Source organism: Schistocerca gregaria, chromosome X (genome assembly GCF_023897955.1).
Source record: "Schistocerca gregaria isolate iqSchGreg1 chromosome X, iqSchGreg1.2, whole genome shotgun sequence".
In the NCBI taxonomy this organism is placed as follows: domain Eukaryota; kingdom Metazoa; phylum Arthropoda; class Insecta; order Orthoptera; family Acrididae; genus Schistocerca; species Schistocerca gregaria.
This window is the reverse complement of record NC_064931.1, coordinates 563,591,761-563,617,390: the sequence shown is the minus strand read 5'-3', so window position 1 is coordinate 563,617,390 and position 25,630 is coordinate 563,591,761. Positions and strand designations below refer to the sequence as shown.

General features: G+C 43.5%; 1 protein-coding gene across 1 annotated transcript in view; it reads left to right on the top strand.

The window, feature by feature from the left end:
• The window catches only part of LOC126298986 (protein let-756), a 735,285-nt gene that overhangs the window by 592,895 nt on the left and 116,760 nt on the right, over nt 1-25,630 (top strand). The window contains exon 2 of the mRNA XM_049990607.1: nt 1,386-1,489. Within this exon, the coding sequence (XP_049846564.1) occupies nt 1,386-1,489 (104 nt within the window). The remainder of the gene's footprint in view (nt 1-1,385; nt 1,490-25,630) is intronic.

Below are 25,630 nucleotides of genomic sequence, written 5' to 3'. Positions count from 1 at the left end.
TGCTGACGATGATAACAAAGGTATCCTACTAGTAAATGAAATGACACCCCAGACCATAACTCCTGGTTGTCGGGCTGTATGCCGGGCGACAATCTCATTGACATCCCACCGCGTATAGGGGCGTTTCCAGACACATCTTCGGCGTGGAGTCTCATTGACTGCAACAGAACTGTCTTCAGTGCTGAGTCCCGCTTCGAAATGAGCCCCTGTGATCAGCGAAGACTTGTCTCGAGACGCCTCCGACAGCGACGGGCTACCAACCTGACTCGCCCACCATACGCCCCAACAACTATGAGTAGCGGTCTGGGTTACAGTTCCATTTCATTCCACAACAGGACCTCTTTGGTTGTCATCCGCGGGATCCATACACCACAGTGGTACGTCGATGATATCCTATGCCCCGTTTTGTTGTTCTTCATGGCAAGCCATCCTTACATTTCAGCAAGGTAATGCCCGCCCCCACGTGGAAAGAGTTTCTACTGCTTTTCTTCGTGCTTGCCAAACCCTAGCTTGGCCAGCAAGGTCGCCGAATGGAGAATGTTTGGAGCATCATGGGCAGGGTCCTCTAGCCGATTTGAGATTCTGACGATCTAACACGCCAATTGGACAGAATTTGGCACGATCTCTCTCAGGAGGATATCCAACAATTCTATCAATCAGTGCCAAGCAGAATAACTACTTGTATAAGGACCGATTTGTGAAGCTCTTTCTCTTGGATTAATCATTCAGTTTTTGTGAAATTGTAATCATTTCACTGTCTGCACATGTACGTGACATCTTCCGATTTCCGTCCCATTGGGGCAATTCTTTCGTTGTGCGTCCTTTTTTTTTTTGTCTTAACGTGTAATAACGTACAATGTCGATAGAAAATTTCGTAACGTGGAAATGAGCTCTTTCACTTTTGCAACTTACGGCGTCTAACTTTGTCATCTGGTGGCCCAACAACGAGAAGAAATTTTCTCTTACCCAGAAGACTAATTATCTCCAATAAATGCGGTGTCTTAAATTTCCAGTACGTGACTGTTAGGTCTAGTATCAGGAAAATTGAAATTGCAATTCTCCGGTAACATATTACACACCCGTATCTTGTGTTGAAAAATCCCTCGCGCAATGTTAGAGACACTTGTGGAAGTATGTGCCATAAGTCGTTTGGAACCTAGAATAAGAGTTCCACAGTTGTAGCCGCGATGTAAATTACGCTTTGTAACCATATGATCCTTTAGCAGTTTCCTTTAAGTGTGCATGATCTCTTTATTTACACGTAAGAAATACTGAGCATCTGGGAAATATGTAAAAGGATCATAACTTGATTTATTGAATTTTGAACAATTAATGTCTGGTAGAGAAAGATACTGTCGATTAACACGTTTCTCTGTCTGTTACAGCGATACTGCAGAGGACGTCGGTCAATAAGGGTCAACTGAAGATCCAAGGAGTGGCAACGTGCCTGTACTTGTGTATGGACAGTTGCGGGCTGTTATACGGCTCGGTAAGGCGCCGAAACTTCTCACACAGTCGCTGTAACGTCACTTTCTCTAATTTGTAACGGAAGTTAGTGATTATTACGATGAAATAAAATTAAAATCGCCAAAACTTCCCAAGTGGTCACCAACGGCTGCAAAACATTTTGCAGAGGTAGGAACACACACGAGTGCACATGAATAGTGGTCACAAAGAACTGACGATAAATGTGTGCAACGGTTGAAGTGTGTCCATAGAATTATTTACGCGGTCTGATCTATGTTTCACACTAACGTACCACGTAAAAACATTGAGTGGAAAAAACAACAGTAATAATAATAGTAATAATAATGATAATAATAATTAGTATAATTATAATAATAAATTACATACCAAGAAGGAGTAGTTAGAATCACCTGAATATTTGTGAAGTGCATATTACCGCGAAGTGATTGGGTAACATCGTAGTAAACGAACGGTTATTTGTGGAACACTTGCACACATTAAGTGCAGTGGTAGTATCAAGCTGAGGCATTACACCACTGGATACAGGACACACGGTCCAGTCACATTAATGTGACCACCTGTCAAAAGCCTGAAGAGCCATCTTTGCAGAGCGAATGTGCAGGGAGAAGGTCAGTAAGGTTCTGCGTCCACCTGTCAAAAGCCTGAATAACCATCTTATGCAGAGCAGAAGAGCAGGGAGAGGGTCAGTGAGGTTCTGGAAGATACCGACAGCGATGTGGATCAGCACTGACTCCACTGCCGTGATCAGCTGTGCTGGATTACTCGATTGAGGATTGCCCCAACGTGATGGTCCCACAGATTCTTGATTGGGTTTAAACCGGCGGATGTCATCTGCGGCCTGTGACGCACCACAGTTGATCGGTGCTGGTTTTAGATGGCGCCATTTTGTCAAGCTCGATATACTTTAACCAGGCGACACGCGAAGCGCTTACAAACTGAGATGTTTCGGCAATGCTTCCACCTTTGACCCGAAAGCCAATGAACATTCCTATTTTTACATCAGATAAATCCCCTCATTACGACAACGCCTGCACTGTTTTACTGTTTTCCGCGTCCCCCCTACCCCACTCCCACCCCACCCCACCCCCCTCACCCCCGACCACAACACACTTTATATACCTTCCACTGTCAGTGCTGCTACCCGCCATCTGTGATTAGTCATTGCACATCACATTAATATGACTATGCCCTGTAGTTCCTGATATTTTCTGTGGAGCTAAGACCGAGTATTTTAGCTGGCCAATCGAGATGCTTAAATTTTCGTCAAACCACTGAAAACGGATGTTGTCGCCTTGGTAGATGGGAGTGTCTAGAGCATACCCATGATGAAGATATATAAGAGAGGTCAATAATTCGTCGCTGAGAACCTTGAAACAAACACCCTGCTTCATGTACGCGGTTATGTGATTGAGCGGGCCCAAGTCATGGTATTTCGAAAACTTAACTACACCCTACACATACGCTGCGGGCCACACACACCATTCGGCTGTCAGTGCACTCGACGCCTTGTATCATTTGCAAAAGAGTCACAATCCGACTCGGCAGACCACACTACATCACTCAAGTCAGCTACTGTACAGTTTGTGTTCTCTGGCTCGCTGAAGACGCGTATCTCTAATGTGCCACTGTGTGCAATGCCTTTCCGCGAGGTACCAGATTCCAAACGTCCGTTGCATACAGTTCACTTCGCAATTTTCGCTCAGAAACTGTTTGAAATTAGCCTGCATTCACTGATGACAGTAATTTGTGTCGAGTTTCTAATAGATTGCCATTGACAAAGCGTGACCCTCGTCTCCGGTGTCTGACGCTGGAAGTCTTTTCGCGATCGTTGTACATACACCGTCTTACATCGCCACGAATGGTATACAATTCTTTGTCGACACGTTGAACATCCCGCGTTGACAAACAAGCAACTACAAGGACTTCATTTACGGTGTGGTCATGATAACGTCGACGCACTATAGTTCCTTTCTGCCATTGTGTCACGCCTCTACGTCGACATACGTTAGTGTGTTGATTTCATAAAACCGACTGGCCCGTATACCAACTTCATTGGCATGATTTACGTAAGTGGTGGAAGATTAAATGACCAGTGGTACCAGTTCTACAACATCAACAGCGCTTTAAAGCTAGAAGTGGGCTCTTTTAAGACGATAGTGACTAATACGGCGGCGGAAGGGGGCGTTCACTAAGTAATGCAACACATTTTTTTCTGAAAGAAGGTTGGTTTGGTTTCATTCAGGATTCCTATATTCTCCGTTTTAAATACACTCCCCTTCATCCACGTGCTACTTCCGGCAGAGTGCATCCACTATCAGGCAAGACAGATGGAAGTCTGAAGATGCTATACCCAGGCTGTAGAGTGAAGATGTAGAAGAACAGTCAAATGAAGTGATCGAAACAATTGTCACGATCAGTTTCACGCTAACAATTCCTCAAAAATGTTCCTTCGTTGCTCTTTATGGTCTTCTGTTAGGCGGCGAGGAACCCAGAGAATACACACTTTTTGAGGACCCTAACTACTGCGCGAGCGTGTCAACACGACCGACAGACACCCAGCTGAGCAGTGAGGTGTTCTACTGTGATCCTTCGATCACTTCGAATGAGAGTGTCCGCACGTTCCAACATCAGGAATCTGTGTACTGCCAGCTGGCACATGGGAGATCCGACTGGTTTGCGTGACCTTATTGCGATGATGACTCACCTGCTTTTGTTCACTGCCACGTCTCCGTAGACTTTCTGCAAGCGCCTATGAATATCTGCGATTTCCTGGTTTTCCAAAAAAAAAAAAAAAAAAAAACTCAGTGACAGCTCTCTACATGGAACGCACATCTAATGCAGACAAAATTTAGAAGGCTACGTAAGGCGCCGCAACCTACCCGGAACTTCTTGAAACTGTAGGGGATGAAGCGGGAATATTCCACGATGACCCCCAACAAATTCCGTATTTTTGAACCGAAATTGGCCGACAAAGAAAATGTGTTGCATTACTTATTGAATGACGCTCGTATTTTATCCGATGAGCTTATTTGCTGCTCTAGTGATGTACACTACGAGGTTTCTCTAGGTAACGTACCAGTTGCCGTAATACATATTGTGTCATTGAAATATCAGACACTGTAGTAGCTCACGGGGCTGGAAAAAGGCACTATATGTGTAATAGTGCATTGTGTAGCTATATGTGGTGGTAGGATGTCCCAGCAGCACTTCCACCACCACTATCACACGTGACCTCGCGTCGTAGATGACAGGCACTCATGTAATTGTCCTAGAGTGTTGCACAGCAACGAAAGTGTGATTGAGGTGATCATTAAATCTACACAGACGCACAGGGCAGGCATTTGTGGCCAAGCAAAACCTGGGTTTGCCGCCAGGTCGGCCTGGTCCGTCGTAATCCAGTGTAGCTTTTCTCGACTCCTCTGGAAGCGGAGGCAATCTGGTTTGGGTGTGAATGCCTGGATATCGGGAAACAATGTTCTTCTGCCAAGAGACAGTGGGCTCTCACAGGGCGCGCTGACAATTATGATGGGAATAGCACCTTCTCGTGACGGGTACCAGGCGATAAGACTTCCCGGACTGGCACTGTGCAAAAATGTGCCCACTCAAATTTATTTTACCTGTTAGATGCTCCTCTGCTGCAACGTACAGGTATGTCACGTTGTTCATCGAAGTGAGAATAGCTTTGCTATAAACCAACCGTCAGTCTTTCTCATTGGTGACATGTTCACCTTGCTACGGTCGCAGGTTCGAATCCTGTCTGGGGTATGGATGTGTGTGCTGTCCTTAGGTTAGTTAGGTTTAAGTAATTCTAAGTTCTAGGGGACTGATGACCTCAGAGCCATTTGAACCATTTTTGACATGTTCACTGTTCTGAAGACACTTTGGGGTGTAGCTTCCTGCTGATACTGGTAGCAAATCAGATTCTCCTTCTTGGTGCGTAATTTTCGTTGTCGCAGTTGTAACATTGACTGGTTCAAGTGCAAGCATATTCGGCTCGAGAAGTAGCGTCAGTAATTCAGTGTTAAGGAAAGGACCCATCATTTTCAAATATTATAAGTTTAAGATGTGAGAACGTGTGCATTTTCTTTACTAGAAAAGTAGCGGTCGCTGCAAATTATGAGTTCCATAATGTAAGTATATAAAATAAGAATTATGGCTATTTTACAAAAGCATTGACCTTTCTGCATACAGACGTATGTTCCTATGTCGTAGCTTTGTTAAGTCAACTGCGCTTTTATGGTGCACGTGCAGTTACAGAGGGGTTTCTTGTTTGAAACTCTAAAGGAATACATTGTTCTTTACAGAGAAATAACCAATATATCTTATACTAATCGAAATATTTTTATCGTTAGTATTATATAACCGAACAGTAGTGATAATCAGTAATCAAGATACCCTGATTTGCACAGAACAGTTTCTAGTGTAAGTGAAACACTTTGCTAATAAGTTATATATTGGAATTCCGCCTAGATACACTTTCCAGTACATCTACTATGTCACGACTTATCTAATTTGAAGCTAACTTATTAAATAAACTTAAACCCAATAATCAATAATGAAACCGACAGCGATGTGTACACACTTCAGAGTCAACATCATTTAAATTAACTATGTCAAATTACTATCAAATCCACGGTATCGTGAAGGAGTGAACATTCTATGAGTCTGGAGAGAAAATGTGGATAACACGCTTAGGTATTTAAATACATGTGTTGACGGAATAAACGTAGCAGGGCAAGACTTCATGAATGATCAGTAGCCTGCAATTTTACGACGTGTAGTTTGCTTCACTTAATGCTCAGCTAGCATAATAACAAAAGAGAATTGAATATTTCTTATATACAGTCGACGTGTTTGGCATTTGACCTCTCTGTTATAGATAATTTCCCTCTAAGACTCCATTGGCATGATAATGAATTTCTGTAGGATATGGTACGGATGCCGGAAACCATTGAAAATTTGCAGATGGTGTTGAGCGTGCAGTTTGACTTGTTGATGAGGCGAACATACTTTCCTACAGTAAACGCAATGTATGTACTGATTCTTATCTGTTCAACAAGTTCAATGGATTATTTAGTTCTCTGCGTTCTATATACGTTAGTAATATGGAGGAAAGTACGTGGAGTATGCTCATCAGCACATTGCTAGTTCACTCAAACAGAGGATCAAGTGGACAGCAAATAACTACGCTACTTCAAAGTGCATGGTAAACAATCAATTCCAGTCGATTTGTCTGTTTGACGCTCTCATCTGGCACACGTTATCCCACTCTCCCGTTCGTACGCAGCTTACTAAAGCGTTATCACAGTGCAAACAGACGTGTTTTCTTATACGATAGTAAGGCACACTAAGCAAAGCATCGTATCATCTCATGCGCCATAACTTTTATCGATATACTAACGTTTTGCGGTGTAACGTGTGATATTTGGCAACTGGGACTTAATTTGTAAGAAGTCTTTCGACAAAATTAGTAGTTTAGCTTCTGCGAGAGCGATTAAACAAATATCGTATCTGAAACTGTAGCTTATTTAGCGGTTCAAAAGTTTTAATGGTGTTAGCCGCATTTAGGCACTGAAATGTGTCAGTGATAACAAGCGAAAATTTGTGCCGGACCGGGAATCTAATCCGAATTTCTCGCTTTCCTTATTTTCTGTTCGCCTACGACGAATAGTCTTAGTATTTTCTTTAAAAAACTTTGAGATGTCTTTAATCTAATACTCATAGCTTAATTCATCACTCCCCTTTCTATCTTTCGTCGCTAATACTGTCTTTAATGGTTCCCTTTCGGTTCTTAGAAACTAATTTTTTATAAACAGGAAACTTACATATACATCCGAGGTTAAGCAGAAGCAATCATGAGCGGATACTCGAACAGGAAGATGATTTCAGTTCTTGAATATAAATTTGCGGCTAAATCCCAACCGTCGCAATCATCCCACAATCACTGACAACATATTTACACCTACATCTAAAACATCCTCCGGAAGCCACCAGACCGTGCATGGCAGAGGGTACCTTGTACCGCTACTAGACATTTCCTTTCCTGTTCCTCTCGCAAAATGAGAGAGAGAAAATGATTGTCTATATGCCTCCGTACGAACCTTAATTTCTTCCATTTTGTCTTCGGTGTGCTTTTGCAAAATGTGAGCTGGCAGCAGTAGAAACATTCTGCAGTCATGCCCAAATGCTGTTTCTCTAAATTTCTCAATAGTGTTTGGCGAAAAGAACGTCGTCTTCCTTCCATGGATTCCCATCATGAAGCACCCCCATAATACTCGCGTGTTCATCGAACCTAGTAGCACTCCTATGAATTGCTTCAGCGTCTTTCTGCGACCTGACCTGATGGGGCTCCAAAACAGTGGGGTTGCACTGGTATTCTACACACGGTCTCCTTTATGGATGAGCTAAACTTTTCTAAAGCTCTCCCAATAAACCGAAGTCTACCACTTACATTCCATACTACCGGCCTTACGCGATTGTTCCATTTTCTACAGCCTTGCAACGTTATGTCTATATATTTAATCGACGTGACTGTCTAATGCAGCAGACCACTAATACTGTACAGAAACATTATAAGATTGTTTTCCCTACTCATCTGCGTTAGCTTACACTTCCCTACATTAAGAGCAAATTGCCATTCATCATACTTACTCTGCAGCGTCATCAGCAAGCAGTCCCAGATTAGTGCTCCCCCTATCCATCAGGTCATTTATGAATATACAGGGTGTTTCAAAAATGACCGGTATATTTGAAACGGCAATGCAAACTAAACGAGCAGCGATAGAAATACACCGTTTGTTGCAATATGCTTGGGACAACAGTACATTTTCAGGAAGACAAACTTTCGAAATTACAGTAGTTACAATTGTCAACAACAGATGGCGCTGCGGTCTGGGAAACTCTATAGTACGATATTTTCCACATATCCACTATGCGTAGCAATAATATGGCGTAGTCTCTGAATGAAATTACCCGAAACCTTTGACAACGTGTCTGGCGGAATGGCTTCACATGCAGATGAGATGTACTGCTTCAGCTGTTCAATTGTTTCTGGATTCTGGCGGTACACCTGGTCTTTCAAGTGTCCCTACACAAAGAAGTCACAGAGGTTCATGTCTGGCGAATAGTGAGGCCAATCCACGCCGCCTCCTGTATGTTTCGGATAGCCCAAAGCAATCAGACGATTATCGAAATATTTATTCAGGAAATTAAAGACGTCGCCCGTGCGATGTGGCCGGGCACCATCTTGCATAAACCACGAGGTGTTCGCAGTGTCGTCTAAGGCAGTTTGTACCGCCACAAATTCACGAAGAATGTCCAGATAGCGTGATGCAGTAATCGTTTCGGATCTGAAAAATAGGCCAATGATTCCTTTGGAAGAAATGGCGGCCCAGACCAGTACTTTTTGAGGATGCAGGGACAATGGGACTGCAACATGGGGCTTTTCGGTTCCCCATATGCGCCAGTTCTGTTTATTGACGAAGCCGTCCAGGTAAAAATAAGCTTCGTCAGTAAACCAAATGCTGCCCACATGCATATCGCCGTCATCAATCCTGTGCACTATATCGTTAGCGAATGTCTCTCGTGCGGCGCTGAGGGGTTGCCGCGTTTGAATTTTGTATGGATAGAGGTGTAAATTCTGGCACATGAGACGATACGTGGACGTTGGCGTCATTTGGACCGCAGCTGCAACACGGCGAACGGAAACCCGAGGCCGCTGTTGGATCACCTGCTGCACTAGCTGCACGTTGCCCTCTGTGGTTGCCGTACGCGGTCGCCCTACCTTTCCAGCACGTTCATCCGTCACGTTCCCAGTCCGTTGAAATTTTTCAAACAGATCCTTTATTGTATCGCTTTTCGGTCCTTTGGTTACATTAAACCCCAGTTGAAAACTTCGTCTTGTTGCAACAACACTGTGTTCTAGGCGGTGGAATTCCAACACCAGAAAAATCCTCTGTTCTAAGGAATAAACCATGTTGTCCACAGCACACTTTCACGTTGTGAACAGCACACGCTTACAGCAGAAAGACGACGTACAGAATGGCGCACCCACAGACTGCGTTGTCTTCTATATCTTTCACATCACTTGCAGCGCCATCTGTTGTTGAAAATTGTAACTACTGTAATTTCGAAAGTTTGTCCGCCTGAAAATGTACTGTTGTCCCAAGCATTTTGCAACAAACGGTGTATTTCTATCGCTGCTCGTTTAGTTTTTATTGCCGTTTCAAATATACCGGTCATTTTTGAAACACCCTGTAGAAAACAAGGGCGGTCCCATTACTGTTCCCTAGGACATCTTGACGATGACGATGATGATGTTTGGTTTAGCGGGCGCTCAACTGCGCGGTCGTCAGCGCCCGTACAAAGTCCCAATTTTTACTCAGTCCAAGCTAGCCACTGTAACGAATGATGATGATGTTGATAATGATGAAATGATGAGTACAGCACAAACTCCCAGTCCCATGGAGAGAAAAATCCACAACCCTGCCGGGAATCGAACCCGGTACCCAGACACCAGAGGCAGACACTCTTGACAATGAGTGCTCGCCGCCCAGGCCAACGTACTGGGTTCTATTACTTAAGAAGCCTTCGAGCCACTCACATACCTCAGAACCTATCCAGTATGCTCGGGCCTTCGTTAACAGTCTGCAGCATAAGCTAATGATAAAAGAATACAAAATGATTACTCGTTAAATACTAAACGTTGATTCGAGATCCGCAATCTGTCTTAACTGCTTTTCAACAGTGTTCAGTCCTCTCACTAGTCTAAGCAACAAAGCTTAGACGGTAAATTTCTCAATGTTGTAAATACACTACTGGCCATTAAAATTGCTACACCAAGAAGAAATGGAGATGATAAACGGGTATTCATTGGACAAATATATTATACTAGAAATAACATGTGATTAAATTTTCACGCAATTTGGGTGCATAGATCCTGAGAAATCAGTACCCAGAGCAACCACCTCTGGCCGTAATATCGGCCTTGATACGCCTGGGCATTGAGTCAAACAGAGCTTGGATGGCGTGTACAGGTACGGCTGCCAATGCAGCTTCAACACGATACCACAGATCATCAAGAGTAGTGACTGGCGTATTGTGACGAGCCAGTTGCTCGGCCACCATTGACCAGACTTTTCAATTGGTGAGAGATCTAGAGAATATGATGGCCAGGGCAGCACTCGAACATTATCTGTATCCAGAAAGGCCCGTACAGGACCTGCAACATGCGGTCGTGCATTATCCTACTGAAATGTAGGGTTTCACAGGGATCGGATGAAGGGTTTCACAGGGATCGAATGAAGGGTAGAGCCACGGGTCGTAACACATCTGAAATTTGCCATTGGTGCAGCCAGGTTCGTCGTTGAGTACACCATCGCAGGCACTCCTTCTGTTATGCAGCGTGAAGCGTAACCGCAGCCATGGTCTCCGTGCTGATATTCCATGCTGCTGCAAACGTCGTCGAACTGTTCGTGCAGATGGTTGTTGACTCAGGGATCGAGACGTGGCTGCACGATCCGCTACAGCCATGCGGATAAGATGCCTGTCATCTCGACTGCTAGTGATACGAGGCCGTTGGGATCCAGCACGGCGTTCCGTATTACCCTCCTGAACCCACCGATTCCATATTCTGCTAACAGTCATTGGATCTCGACCAACGCGAGCAGCAATATCGCGATACGATAAACCGGAATCGCGATAGGCTACAATCCGACCTTTATCAAAGTCGGAAACGTGATGGTACGCATTTCTCCTCCTTACACGAGGCATCACAACAACGTTTCACCAGGCAATGCCGGCCAACTGCTGTTTGTGTATAAGAAACCGGTTGGAAACTTTCCTCATGTCAGCACGTTGTAGGGTTCGCCACCAGCGCCAACCTTGTGTGAATGCTCTGAAAAGCTAATCATTTGCATATCACAGCATCTTCTTTCTGTCGGTTAAATTGCGCGTCTGTAGCACATTACCTTCGTGGTGTAGAAATTTTAATGGCCAGTAGTGTATAACACTCTTCACGGCTGTGCCAATATTAATCTCAGTGAGTCGCTTGGATTCGACTATCGGCCAAATTCACGTTTCAGTTTATCTCACTTTCTTTTACACAATGCCTACAGTAGTGTGAACACGATGCTATACTGCACAATGACTCGTCCAAGTCGAAGGAGCTTAGCAAAAGAATTTCGGATATGGTGGTGTGGCCTTCTCCTTGTGTCGCGCCACTAAGCAATGGATCACATATAATAAGAAGTTCCTCTAGGCACGTAAGAGCGGGTTCCAGAACAGTAATGGCTAGGCCGAGACCGGTAGTGCGGCGATCCGGCAGTGCCGGCGTGCCGCCGCAGGTGCATGCGTGGCCCGCTGCTGGACGTGCCATTACCATACTGACAGGCCGGCTGGTGAGCTCGTCGTTATGCAACCGGCTAAGCGCGTCTAAAATTACTGCAGACACCGCGCTCCAAACCCACTGCTTCCCACCACTCGGTGGAAAACAATCACTTATCATTATTAGCCGACAGCATCCATCCTGCTTATAATGGCAGTGATTGAACCCGTTATAACGACAAAATTTGTGGCGTTGAGAAATGTGCCGTCTAAGCTTTGATGCTTATTTCTTAGTAGCTACTAATGAGGGGATTGAGCACTGTAGAAAAGTAAATATGACAGACTGGGGATTTTGAACCCTAATTTAGTGTTTGACGACTAGAAGTTTTGTCTTCTTTTATCTTTAATTTGTAGCTCGTGCCCATCTCTTCGCGAAGTCCTATTAGCAAACGCTGTCGGTTACAGCAGGAGTGGGACTCATTGATAGAGTGGGTGCAGATATCAGCCGTATTATTCAGTTATGTATTATGTATAACCAAAAAGTCCGTAAACTGCAATTTATTCAGGGGTATATGTAATTCCTGGTGAAAGATCCGCCATCAAGATTGAACAGTTTTACGAAGCAAAACCATCCATCATGGAGGGTATGTAGCTGTACAGATTTATTTGAGGAACTTAACTGGGTATGACAACACATTTGCCTTTCTCGTAGTATTGGCAAGAAAAGCCTCAATGACTCTCCTTTAGGTTTCATTTTTTAAACAAAAGTCATAACAAAAGGCCAAACGAAAAAATTGTAGTATTGAATGCAGTGGAACTAATGAAAATATTAGAAGTTAATATCGGGAAAGGATAAATAAGAGCCGAGCTGAGTGGCCGCGCGGTTTGAGGCGCCGTGTCACGGACTGCACGGCCCCTCCCTCGGGTATGGATGTGTGTATTGTTCTCAGCAGGGTTGTGACCCTAGTTCACAGTACGAGCAGCCCTTAGCGGCTCGCCATCTAACAAGTGTTCATGACGTCGCCTTTCCGGCTCAGATCTTTTTTAATGTGTGACTTGTAGGTACTGCATCTTTTCGCGTCAGTACAAACTTCAATTTTATTTATGTACTACATACCTACTGTTTTAGTACAGTTAGTCTAATTCTGAAGACGACGCTCATAGTAGCGTCGAAACCGGGTCAATTTTGACTTAATATTTGTGACCGAGGGCTTCTTTGTTACAATATAATTCTGACACTGTCACTGCACCTTATCAGCTATATTCAAAATTAATTATCTGTTAGCATATTGATGAACTTTATATTTAAAGGAAGTAGGTATTCGAAGTGAATGAAAAAAAAGAAAAAAATAATAACCGAAACGAGGTTCGAACCAGCGATTACCTATCTCGAGTGCTGTTTTTTTACCATTTTTGTATATTAATTTGCATCACCCTGGCATCGAACTAAAGCTCGGACGTTGTACGCTATCATTCTAACACATAATCTGCCAGGAAGTTTCAAAATGGCTCTGAGCACTATGGAACTTAACTTCTAAGGTCATCAGTCCCCTAGAACTTAGAACTACTTGAACCTAACTAACCTAAGGACATCACACACATCCATGCCCGAGGCAGGATTCGAACCTGCGACCGTTGCGGTCGCGCGGTTCCAAACTGTAGCGCCTAGAACCCAGGAAGTTTGATTCTAACACATAGCCACACGGCCTTCGAAGAAAAATCTACCTAGATTATTAAAGACGGTTGGATAACATGCAAGCCGATTTCCTGGAGAAGTTTTTAGATTTGCGTCGAACTATTTTGGGGCATTAATATTGGAATTCTGAACTTCAGGTACCACAGATATAAGGAACTACAAAAATCAGATTGCCATGTGGTCCTCTTGTTGGACTAGAACTCGTAGCCCGAAAAGTATCTAGGATTTTAAAATGTCAACGAAGACAGTAGTTACCTCCGAATTTTCCCAGTAGAAGCGTTGGTCATAATCGTACAACACATACACTGATATCGGCTAGGAATGCGAAGTGTTGCAAGGAAATGCTCGAACATCGCCTGGGAAAGAGTATTCTGTCGCTTCACAAATACGGAAAGCAATTGTTCGGTGAGAGGAGGAGGTTGTAGTGGGGCCTGTGGCCAGCGAGAGAAGCAGCTGCCAGGAGCGTCGCAGCTTTGGAGCCCGGTACGTCTCCCGGCGGACAGCGACCCGCCGGTTTAAATCACTGGGTGGAGGGAGTGTATCCTTATTACACGGCACGCCGTACGGTAGGCACGTGATGGATGGCGCGCTGCGTTTGTCATACGTCGCTGCCACCGCTCCATTTATCAAGCATAACCTCCGCGCCGCGACCAATTTTCTCGACACTTCTCGGTGGCCGTGGGAACTGCCTAGTTAAGGCGCCCCGCGTGTTGACGATGGCTGGAGGCGCAGCAGTTTTCATTTTCACACTAGCTGTGTTGCTTTCCGATGGAGGCGACAGGGAAGAAAGAATAGGAGTTCATGTTCTGATGGAGCTGTATCGTAAATGAACGTTGTTAAACCTCAACAGCAACGTATGAAATACAAGGGCTATGAGGAAAGTAAGTTACCTTTAAAGCCCACTTTGCACATGAATGAGAAAGACCTCAGTCTTATTAAGTAAAGCTGTCATTGAACTTCATCGTCCCGTAGTGTGCATGGTCCTATTGCAGACTGTATGCCCTTGCCTTCCTTCGTCCTTTGAAATGATTTACCCTGGTGACTATAATAGACCTACAGTCAGTCTGATGCGGACTACAAGCTTCGGTGCGTCTTGACATTGCTAGAGGCATAAGGAGCGATAGGTGACAGGTGAAAATCCTAACACTCACCGGCAATCGAACCCAGGACCTTTGAAAGAGCAGTTTGGCCCTTTAATTTCTTATTACAATTATTATTATTATTATTATTATTATTATTATTATTTATAGCCACTCAGATACTGCTGGTATCGGGTCGTCTTAAGTGACGCACTTTTTATGGGGTATTATGTTCACTCATAGACTAGTTTAGGCCAACTCTAGGACAGTGGTAGTGTCAGCAGTACGGTTTCTGCTGAGCAGGAAGTGAAGAACTCTGTGTGCTACACATTAAATTTGAGTTAAGATCCTTACAACATCCGATACATAGCGTGGCCTGGTTATTAAATAATCTTCCACGCTCATTTAGACTTATGGCTGACCGACCTCCAGTTTCCGCCTCGTTTAGTTTGTCCGGGCATATATAATACGATTTGCATCTCAACCCAGTTAAAGTCCTCATTTAGGAAAAGGACGGTATCTCTGTCCATTAGATACGCTTACTATAAGCCGTTACTAATCATATCGCTGTCGACAGATCGTTAATTCACAAACAAATAGTAAGAAAAGAAATCGCAGATTTTGAGTTGAATGTTCTAGGGCGACTCGTTCTTCTTAATTGTTGTAAATGTTTGAGAGTGATGTCATCCACACATTAAACATTACTACAGGTTACTACAGTGACTTCTGGTAATAAGGATCCACAGCCTCTATAATTTTTTTAAATGACATGTTAGTTTTCAGCTTTAACTCTTTTACTGGGCTATTGCAGTTTCCGCTTTTGTGCCATTTTAAACAGTATGGTATCGAAATAGGTTAAAAATAACGTAGCGCTGTTTCACTCTTGATAGTAATCCAGTCAATGGCTATTATCAATAACATGAGTAAATAATAAATCTGCTCGTGTTATTGATAAAGGCCATTGACTATATTACAATCAAAAATGACATAACCCTATAAGAAAATTACTTTTACCTATGTCTGTCCCGTAATATAACATCGAACCGTATGATTGAAAGTGGCAGAAAAGCCCAAACTTTAACAATGCAAAAAAATAGTTATTGCTAAAAGTGAACATGACGTCGTTCAAATAGTTTTGTGTATTTTGTCGTTTAAGACTTATTCCCTGAGACTTATTTTTTGTGAAAATATGTACCACGTTCGCAAGCAAGCAAAAAACAGATTAGAATCCGATGAACACTAGAAAATCGCTGATGCAACGAAAGCATCATTCTATCGTTCACTATGGCAGCTACTGTGAGTACGACCAACAACAATAGTTTCTGTAAAGACCTTTTGTGAATGTGGATTCTGGCAGCAGAAGAAGAATGGTTCCGTTTCTCGAGTTCATAGAGACGAAGCACTATCCCAGATGGGGACGGCTGGGAAGAGTAGCAGCCCGTAGACTTATTTTAGGCATTCGTTTGACAATATGTGGTGAAATCATGGAAAAGCGGCGAGACGACGATTTGTCCCACTCCCTCTCGAGTAAGATGCTGCAGCTAATCTGCTCCTAGCTGCAAAGCGGTCATGAATATTCGACAGAGGGATGTCTCTTGTATGTCTGACCACACCTGTAGAGGTTTTACTAGTAATCCTGGGGATATGTCCAAAGGGTATCTTGAAACGTTATACGGCAGCGCTATATTGGTTTGGGCATGAGTAATATGACCGTGTGTACGAGTTCACAGGAACGCCTATTGTTGTTAAAAAACATTTACGGGCCTGTCAGTTAGGTGAATGGCAGTCTGATTTAGACACTAGGACCAGTGCAAGGAGTGTCGGCAGCGAATTCCCAAGCATCAGGAGGAGGCTCAAACTGTGCGACATTGGCCCTGCTCGAGGTAGGGTGCACCCACTAACAGGTCACGGCCCATGTCCGAAACATCTGCAATGAGTGTGATATAGTAACACAACAGTCTGTGAATGTGGAGAGGAAGATTCCGCTGATCGTATCGGTCTCAGGTGCTCCATTTTTCAGGTAGACGGTTCAAACGGCTCTGAGCACTATGGGACTTAACATCTGTGGTCATCAGTCCCCTATAACTTAGAAATACTTAAACCTAACTAACCTAAGGACATCACACACATGCATGCCCGAGGCAGGATTCGAACCTGCGACCGTAGCAGGTGCGCGGTTCCGGACTGAGCGCCTTAACGGCGAGACCACCGCGTCCGGCTTTTCAGGTAGAGAGAGACTGCATACAGTTATACTGCGATCTGCAAACGGTTGTAAGTACCAAAACTTGAGGACGAGAAAGTCAGTATGACAGCACAGTGGATATCTAAAACGCAACTGCTTTACGTTCAGTCCATAAGATCAGTTGGACGCTCTGAATATCAAAATAATGTCAACAGGTCACAATGAGCACTTCCTCAGTTATAGACAATGATATGCACATATAAATTTAATTAAGAGGTCCTTTAGAAAATAAAAAGAACAGAAAGTATGCTATGGTCACCCACAAGGGTACACGTAAACTCGGGAATTGCCGAGGGTTGCATATACCAGTATGGATGATGTAAAATAGTATAGCAACCATAGATTCAGAAGTAGGTGTAGTTTTTTAGTTAGTCGGCAAAGCTGGAGTTCTTCCGAGGCTGCCAGTAACATACCTAGTAACGTAAGATGGGAGTTGTTCACTTAGAACTTGCGTTGTTTCTCTTTATTTAATATTATTCTTTAACTGATTTTTATTTTTCAAATGTTCTGTTTTATTTCTACATTAATATTACCAATGGTTGCTGTTAACATGGTTTACTACTACATACGTAATATAAAATGTGGTATGTCATCATCATGTACGAACTGTTCAGAGTTTCCAGATAACAGGTCAAAAATTCGTAGCAATAAACTGAACTGAACTGAATTGTCCCTAGTAAGCCGGTAGTAGTTGTTGTACATTTGCAGAAATGCGACACAGTTCTTTGTGTACCTGGTGTCAAGATACTTGCCGTTAGTGAGATGGTGGTGGTGCAATGTTTCCGAAAAAAATGTCTCAGTATTGAGGAGAGCGTGGATGTCTACATACATACATACAAGCCGCTGTACTACACGTGGCGGAGGACACAAGTATTATCTTTATTTGTCTTATAACATCCACATATGAAACGGCAGTACATGGACGGTCTGTATGTTTGCGTATGCACCCGTGACCTCTTATTTGATTCTAATGATACCTCACGAGATACATGAAGCAGACTGGAAATTTTGCACGACCCATTTCGAATACCGGATCTAAAAATGTACGCTACATGGTTTATGAGAACAACTTTCTTCCAACTGTTCCCGTTTTGGTTCCTAGCATATCTGTTACATATTCGTATAGGCTATACCCAACTGCCGCGATTGCAGTCCATGAATTCCATCGACGTATTCTGGCAGGTCAGGTTAATAAAAACTCCTATCACTGTACCAGCAGCATTCCAGGAAAGGTCATCTTGCTGTCTTCTATTCGGCTTCCTTAACGGAATCACTGTGCGTGCACAGACTCAGCGTACCAAATCAACGTCTTCTTTAACCTGCCTTACAGTAGTTAGGTTACGCAGATTCGGTTCCAATGAAGGTGTCACTCCTGATGATGACGATTCGTATTACACAAATTAATTAAGAAGTGTGGGACAATAGAAATTGAAGTGAAATTAATGATTTAAAAATGACGAGGAACTTCACTTACACAAATACTGCTGTGAACCGGCCAACTGACAAATGACGGGAATCCAAATTTCATCTCTTTCTCTCAAGCACCAGCAAGTGTACTGGGAGCATCGGATTAAAAATCACTGGAGGTTCGAGTCTCGGACATGGAAGTTTTGTATTAAACGAATGAAATTAAAAAATAAATATTTTAATGACTTTTTCTCTTACAGACAGGGGCTTCAGGGTTAATTACATATTTTCTACCTTCCTCTCCCTCGCCTAATGGCGATGAAGAGTTATCACGTCTTTCTTTACTTCCTCTCTCATGTGTACTCGGAGCAGAAATTATCATGTATTTACTTTCTCTACTCTGTCTTTATAATTCCTACTCATCAAACGTCAGAAGATAACTGTAGGTCTTTTAAGTAAATACAGAGAAAGAATTTTATTTCACATGGAAATAAACTCCCATGCTTCTTGACAGAGCGTAGGGGAACGAAGCGAGAAACCCGCACTGCCGTACCAGGCAAGTTCCTAATGGAGGTGGTTTGCTGTTGTTTTCCTCCTACCGTAATGAAGATAAATGATGACGATGAAGACGACACAACACCCAGTCATCTTGGGGCAGGTGAATATCCCTGATCCCGCGGGGCATCGAACCTGGGACCCCGTGCTCGGGAAGCCAGAACGCTACCGCGAGACCACGAGCGGCAAACATTTTACATATACACCAAAATTATTTTTCAAAAATATACACACAATGAATTTATCGGTAAAACAGTTGCCTTTAGTGCTTCCTGAATTCTGCCATCAAGAGATTTGAGTCTATATTGGTTTCACAATATTCTCTGCATGCAGCACGTATATAGACCGCAGTGGACTGGTGTATGCTTGTATACAATGCTTGGCATTCGCAGTATAATTACTTACTTTCTGCACAACATCGAACATAGTCGGTAAAATGCTGGAAGGCCTTCAACGAGTTTAGCGTGATTCAGCCTTTCGTTAGTCATATCGTTGTTATGTCAATCGACACGAATGACATATTGCAGGAACTACGGTGAAAGGCACTAAACCATAATGTGAGTTACAATCGGTCTAGACTATGCTCTGCCACGTAAGACGTTTTTCTTCCCTACAGACCTGCTGTGCACATCAAGGCACTGAAGTTAAGCGGTCAGTGATCCTAAGGACGGCGCGTTTCGCGTCAGGGTGTACTGAATGCTACAGTGCGGAAGGTCAGCTTCTCAACTGGGCCGCGCTTGCAAAACCGAATGCGGCAAGTGCTGCGCTGTTTGCGCTCGCGATAACAAAGTGCGCTGTGTTTTGCATGTGGCGAGGGCTGATACTCATAGCGCTGATAAGACCGCTGCGTAGCGAGTCAGCAGTGAAGTATAGTTAGAAAGTGGTTGGCAGGCGCAACGCCCGATGCGGCTGTGCTTCTTCTGAATTACTCGCGAGGGCAGCCCGCTGTTCCTCTCTAATGCGCATGATTTACGGTGAACACTGTCCTCCTTCAGTGATCTTTTATTTACTTATTTATAGACACGGGCTTAGAGCCGGTGACAGTTTCATTCAAGTGCAATACATATTCATGCACCAGAATTTTGTCACGGCTATCTGACATCTTTATAGTAAAACTCGTTTTTAAAGCGATGTGACGTGGCTCGTATGAGGCGACCGGAATCGTATTTTGATCTCCAGGGGCTGCTCGACAGCTGGAACTGCGTCCGTAAAATCCACAACGAAAATGATAATAAGACCTATACGAGGAACATCAGAGGCGGCCCAGATTGGTAGTTGATGTCCGCTGCCGGGTACACACAGGAGAATGATTCATCCTCCAGTCCTCTGCTCTTCCGGTACTCTGCGCCGAGGCAATCTTAACCGAGCGCTATCGTAACCATCAGCCTCGCGTACCACACACTTCTCATCCTTATAAGACAACAATGAAAATCTTCAATCAGAAATCGAACATTGTGGCTGCTTAATTTTTTGATGTGATAATTAATACAATGAAATCGATCATCTCATGTAAACAGCAACGTGGGCGTGCCGCTGAGTCGTGATAACGTTCATTATCGGTAAATTTTGCAATCTGGTAACATCGGTTGAGGCAGTCACATAGGAAAAGCGATATTTCAACTTTCTTTAGAGCATAAAATGGGAAATGGACTATTTTTCTTCCGGGTTTCGATAGTTGCTGATTTTTTTTTAATTATTCATCGACAGTAAGTTCCGATAGGAATCTCTAATATAGGAGAGTGTTACGCATTGCGGATAGTGCACCTAGGAATACATGCTGTTTCCTGGCCTAGGTTTCAATCTAGCGAGCCATTTTAGAATCACATGAAGGAAAGCATAGTAGACAGCGCCATAACGGCATTTTCTACTGTTTCTTTTGTGACACATGCCGTTTCGTTTTGTACAGAATTTTGTAAAATTTTGAGTTCACGTCTACATCATATGGTGTGTGGCGGAGGGTAATTTCGATATGACGATCCGATCCCCTCAACCCCGTTCCACTCGCGAATAGTGCGTGGGAAGAATGATTATCGGTAAGCCTCTGTATTGGCCCTATTTCTCGAATATTCTCCTCCTGGTCAGTGCGCGAGATGTATGTGGGGGGAAGTAATATGTTGTCTGACTCCTCCTGAAAAGTGCTGTCCCGAAATTTCGGTAGTAAATCTCTCCGTGATACACATCGCCTCTCTTGTAACGCCTGCCAGTGGAGTTTGTTTAGCTTTTCCCCAACGCTCTCTCGACAGCTAAACGATCCAGTGACAAAACGCACCACTCTTCGTTGGATCTTCTGTCTCCTCTATCAGTCCTACCTGATAGGGAGTCCAGATAGAGAACAATACTCAAGAATCGGCAAACAAGCGCCTTCTAACCCACTTCTATCGTGGATGAGTTACATTTTCTTAAGATTCTTCCGATGAAACTGTGTCCTGCGCATTTAATTGTTGTATAATATATTAAAATTAGTTGGAAGAATTTTATGGTGAGTAAACATAATTAACGAAGGTTTCTTTATTGTCTAAACAACTTTCCCTCTCTTAAAAATGGAAATTTGTGTTAGTTTGCATTGCCTTCCAGTTTAAAATATGTTTAACGTGTAACTGAGTTTCGATAATACTTATACTTCATTTGATTTACTTCCAGATTATTGGTGTTTAGTGAAGTAATACTTCATCTATGGCTATTCATTTTCAAGACAGTCGGCCGCTTCAAGTACTTAGGGAGTCTTTTTAGTACCTACAATAGAACGGATATAGGAATAGATAACCGTCTAATAACAGTGAACAAAACCCATTTCAGACTGATCAAAATCTTAAAGAAAATATCAATTAGTACTAACTTCAAAATCCGCTTGTTACTGTCGACTACCATACCAGTAACATTACACAGATGTGAAGCATTAACATTTGGGAAGAAAGACGAATAAAAACCGTTACTCTTCGAAAGAAAAACACTAAGGAAAATTTTGGGACCTTTATATGATGAAAATAACAAGGAAGAGAAGAGAAGAGGAAATGAAGAATTACGAGAGCATTGCAGACACGAAGTGCTAAACAACTAAAGGTTGTACTGGGCAGGCCATGCGAATAGAACACCTAGAACAGTATTCTGCAGAACAATAGATGGAACGCGATGAAGAGGAATATCTAGAATGAAGTGGCGAGACAACATCAGGGAGGTCACAGAGGATGAGCGTCAACACCAAGTGAATAGACGGTGCCCTCAACAGAAAGAAATGGAAGAGTGTCGTAGGGCAGTCGCATGGTCGATAAGGCCCTTACCACATTTAAAGCAAGTACATTAATAACACAACAGACATAAATATAGTAATGAGAAGAGCGCCTCTATTGCAACACTTTTAAATTTCAGTCGAATATTTTTTCATAGGTACATGATCGTGTTGTAGCTTGGTATACTCTTTCGCATTTGGAAAACCTTACTTCTCCGGAGCAATTTTTGTAGTTCTAGTAAAAGATTGCACCAAACCAAATTGAGTGCTATCATCTAAAAATGAAATAAGAAAATACAATCAACTTCTATTACAGGGCGAAAGTCTGATAGTTGTTCCACGGTTCAACACTCTCCCCTACTGTAGAGGAAGATAGGTTAGAAAATGAGTTTTCTGCTAATATCACTTCTTAGTTAGTTGAACTGTACGCCTCACTCCGACACTCAGTGAAGAAACAGCTTCCAGGTAATAAATTGACAACTAATGAATGACATAAATATTAGATAAAGTGGATGATAGAGAGAAGGAGAGAGAAATTAGAGTGAGAGGGAGAGAGAAGGGTCATTATACAGTACAGAATCACATGAACAAATAAAAGGACGAGAGTTTCTTAACCTTTCATTTCCTTATTCGCACCATCTGTGAGCGACGCACCGGCTTCGTCATCTGCTTATAATTACGTCGTATGTCTCTTAACTTATCGCCCTCTCACAACAGAGTGAAGTGAAGGAAGTCCAGTGTTTCTGAAACACGCAGTCGCAATAGGTTGCTTTCCTGCCATTCATCTCTCGCGCTAAGAAGGTAAAATTGGACTTGCACTGTGTGAACATGAGGATTTATGAATCTAATCAGCATACATGTTTTTGTGGAATTATTGCCGGCCTGTATTTAGCAGAGGCCGTCCTGCGTTAATTGCCGCTACTTATGCGTGCCTAAGGGGCGTATTTCAGCCTCGGTGAAGGGACTCCAACCACGCGCCCCCGCTGTTTACGTAATTCCCTTTGTTTCACACCGAGCGCATTTTATTTATTTGTTACGGAGGGGTTATTTAGAAGTGCTTCCGCGCTTAGTCTGACGTCAGTTCCCCAACGTTGCATGTCGCGTGTCATCATGAACCAAAAAGCCTGAAGAAGGGCTGCCTCTAAAATCCGAGCTTTGTCTCGCTTCGCTACGTTACCCGTATTTAAGGTCACTGAGTATCGTGAGAAAGTGTACTTTAAGTTAACAGCTGGTGGTCCTCAGCGAGAGGGAAAAGTCGTTTTTTTTTTTATTTGGTTTTCATTTTAAGTCATGCGGGGTGAGTACAAGGACCCATATACTTTGCCACTGCAATGAATAAAAACAGTGGCTACAGTAACAGCGGCATTGTAGGAGCTTTTCAAGACACATGCGGCGCCGTGGATGGAGAGTAGTCGTCAAAGGCGTACAATTTAACACGACCTTTAAAGTGTCGCTGCTCATGCTTCTGGTAGTCCACGCACTTAGCGCTCCAGCAGCACCGGAGAGAGCGCAGCGTCGGACAGCAAACAAGTCTCGGGCCCAGTCGAACTGTCGGGAAAAATGTCACAGACCTCAAGTAGCGCTCACTGCGATGTGTGAGGTGACCGTCCCAAACGAACGTGCAGTTTCTACGTATTCGTCGTTACACACGAGAGTCTACCTTTCCTGGTGTGATACACTATGTGATCAAAAGTATCCGGACACCTGGCTGAAAATGACTTACTGTTTCGTGGGGCCCTCCATCGGTAATGTTCAAAATCAATATGGTGTTGATACACCCTTAGCCTTGACGACAGCTTCCATTCTAGCAGGCATACGTTCAATCAGGTGCGGGAAGGTTTCTTGGGGAAAAGCAGCCCATTCTTCAGGGTGTGCTCCACTGAGGAGAGGCATCTATGTCGGTCAGTGAGGCCTGGAACGAAGTCGGCCATCCAAAACATCCCAAAGGTGTTCTATAGGATTCACGTCAGGACTCTGTGAAATCCAGTCCATTACAGGAATGTTATTGTAGTGTAACCACTCCGCCACAGGCCGTGCATTATGAACAGGTGCTTGATCGTGTTGAAAGCTGCAATCACCATCCCCAAATTGCTCTTCAACTGCGGGAAGCAAGAAGGTGCTTAAAACATCAATGTAGGCCTGTGCTGTAATAGTGCCGCGAAAACAACTTGGGGGGCAAGCCCCTCCACGACACCAAGCGAGGTGGCGTGATATGTGGCTTATGAGCAGCCGCTCAACCATGAAATCCAAGTTTTCTCACCTCCCGTCTAAGTATCATAGTACTTGCAGTGAATCCTGATACATTTTGGAATTCCTGTATGATGGTCTGGATAGATGTATGCCTATTACACATTACGACCCTCTTCAACTGTCGGCGGTCTCTGTCAGTTAAAAGACGAGGTCAGCCTGTACGCTTTTGTGCTGTACGTGTCCCTTCACGTTTCCACTTCACTATCACATCGGAACCAGTGGACCTAGGGATGGTTAGAAGTGTGGAAATCTCACGTACAGACGTATGACATAGGTGACATCCAATCACTTGACCTCGCTCGAAGTCCGCGAGTTCCGCGGAGCGCCCCATTCTGCTCACGATGTCTAATGACTACCAAGGTAGTTGATATGGAGTACCTGGCATAGGCGGCAGCACAATGCACGTCATTAGACGGTTTCCGGATACGTTTCATGACATAGTGTATCTGTACAGTTTTCATTAAAAGAGCTTGGTCTCCTTTTAACAACAGCTTAACGTGGATCACTGGACGAACGAGGCGTTACAAGAGATTGAAATTAAAACGTAGAAGGAAGATTGGGTGCAACGACCAGTCGACATCGAGCACAAGCTCGCATTGTGTCAAGGATGGGGAAGGAAATCGGCCTTGCCCTTTCAAAGGAATCATTCCGGAATTTGCCTGGAGCGACCTAAGGAAATAACGGAAAACCTAAATCAGGATGGCCGCACGCGGGTTTGAACCGTCCTCCTCCCGAATTCGATTCCAAGAGTGGAAATAGACAAAGATCACTTCTGTTTTTATGAAATGCTGGCAGAAAATTGTACGTAACTATAGACAAACATATCGCTAACGTCGGCCTATTTTATGAACATGGAACACGTTATATACAAACATTCTTGCAGACCTAAATATGTCCTTTGTCAGAATCGGAAGACAATAGATTCCTGTGCTCCGGTTCATGCTCTATTACATGACTTCCTGGAAGTGTTCGATATAGTTCCACATTGTTTTCAAGTGAAGAAAATATCAATTGTGCTACAGGATTGAAGACTCCCTAGAAAATGCAACTCATTACGCTTTTCTTAACGAGAAGAAACTGTCAGATTTGAAATTAGTATTGGATGCGCCTAAAGGGACTATTATGGAACCATTACCGTAAGCTCTGTAATAAACAATCTGTGACATCTGAAACTATATGAGGCTTTTCGCAGATGACGCTTTGTACACTTTCTGATCAAAAGTAGTCGGACATGAACGCCAGTAAAAACGAGGGGGAGGGTATTGCGTTGCCACGAGAGAAACGTTAACAGTGGAATGGGTCGGTCAGGAGATGTCAGTGATTTGGAACATGGACTGGTCGTTAGATGTCACGTGAGTAATAAA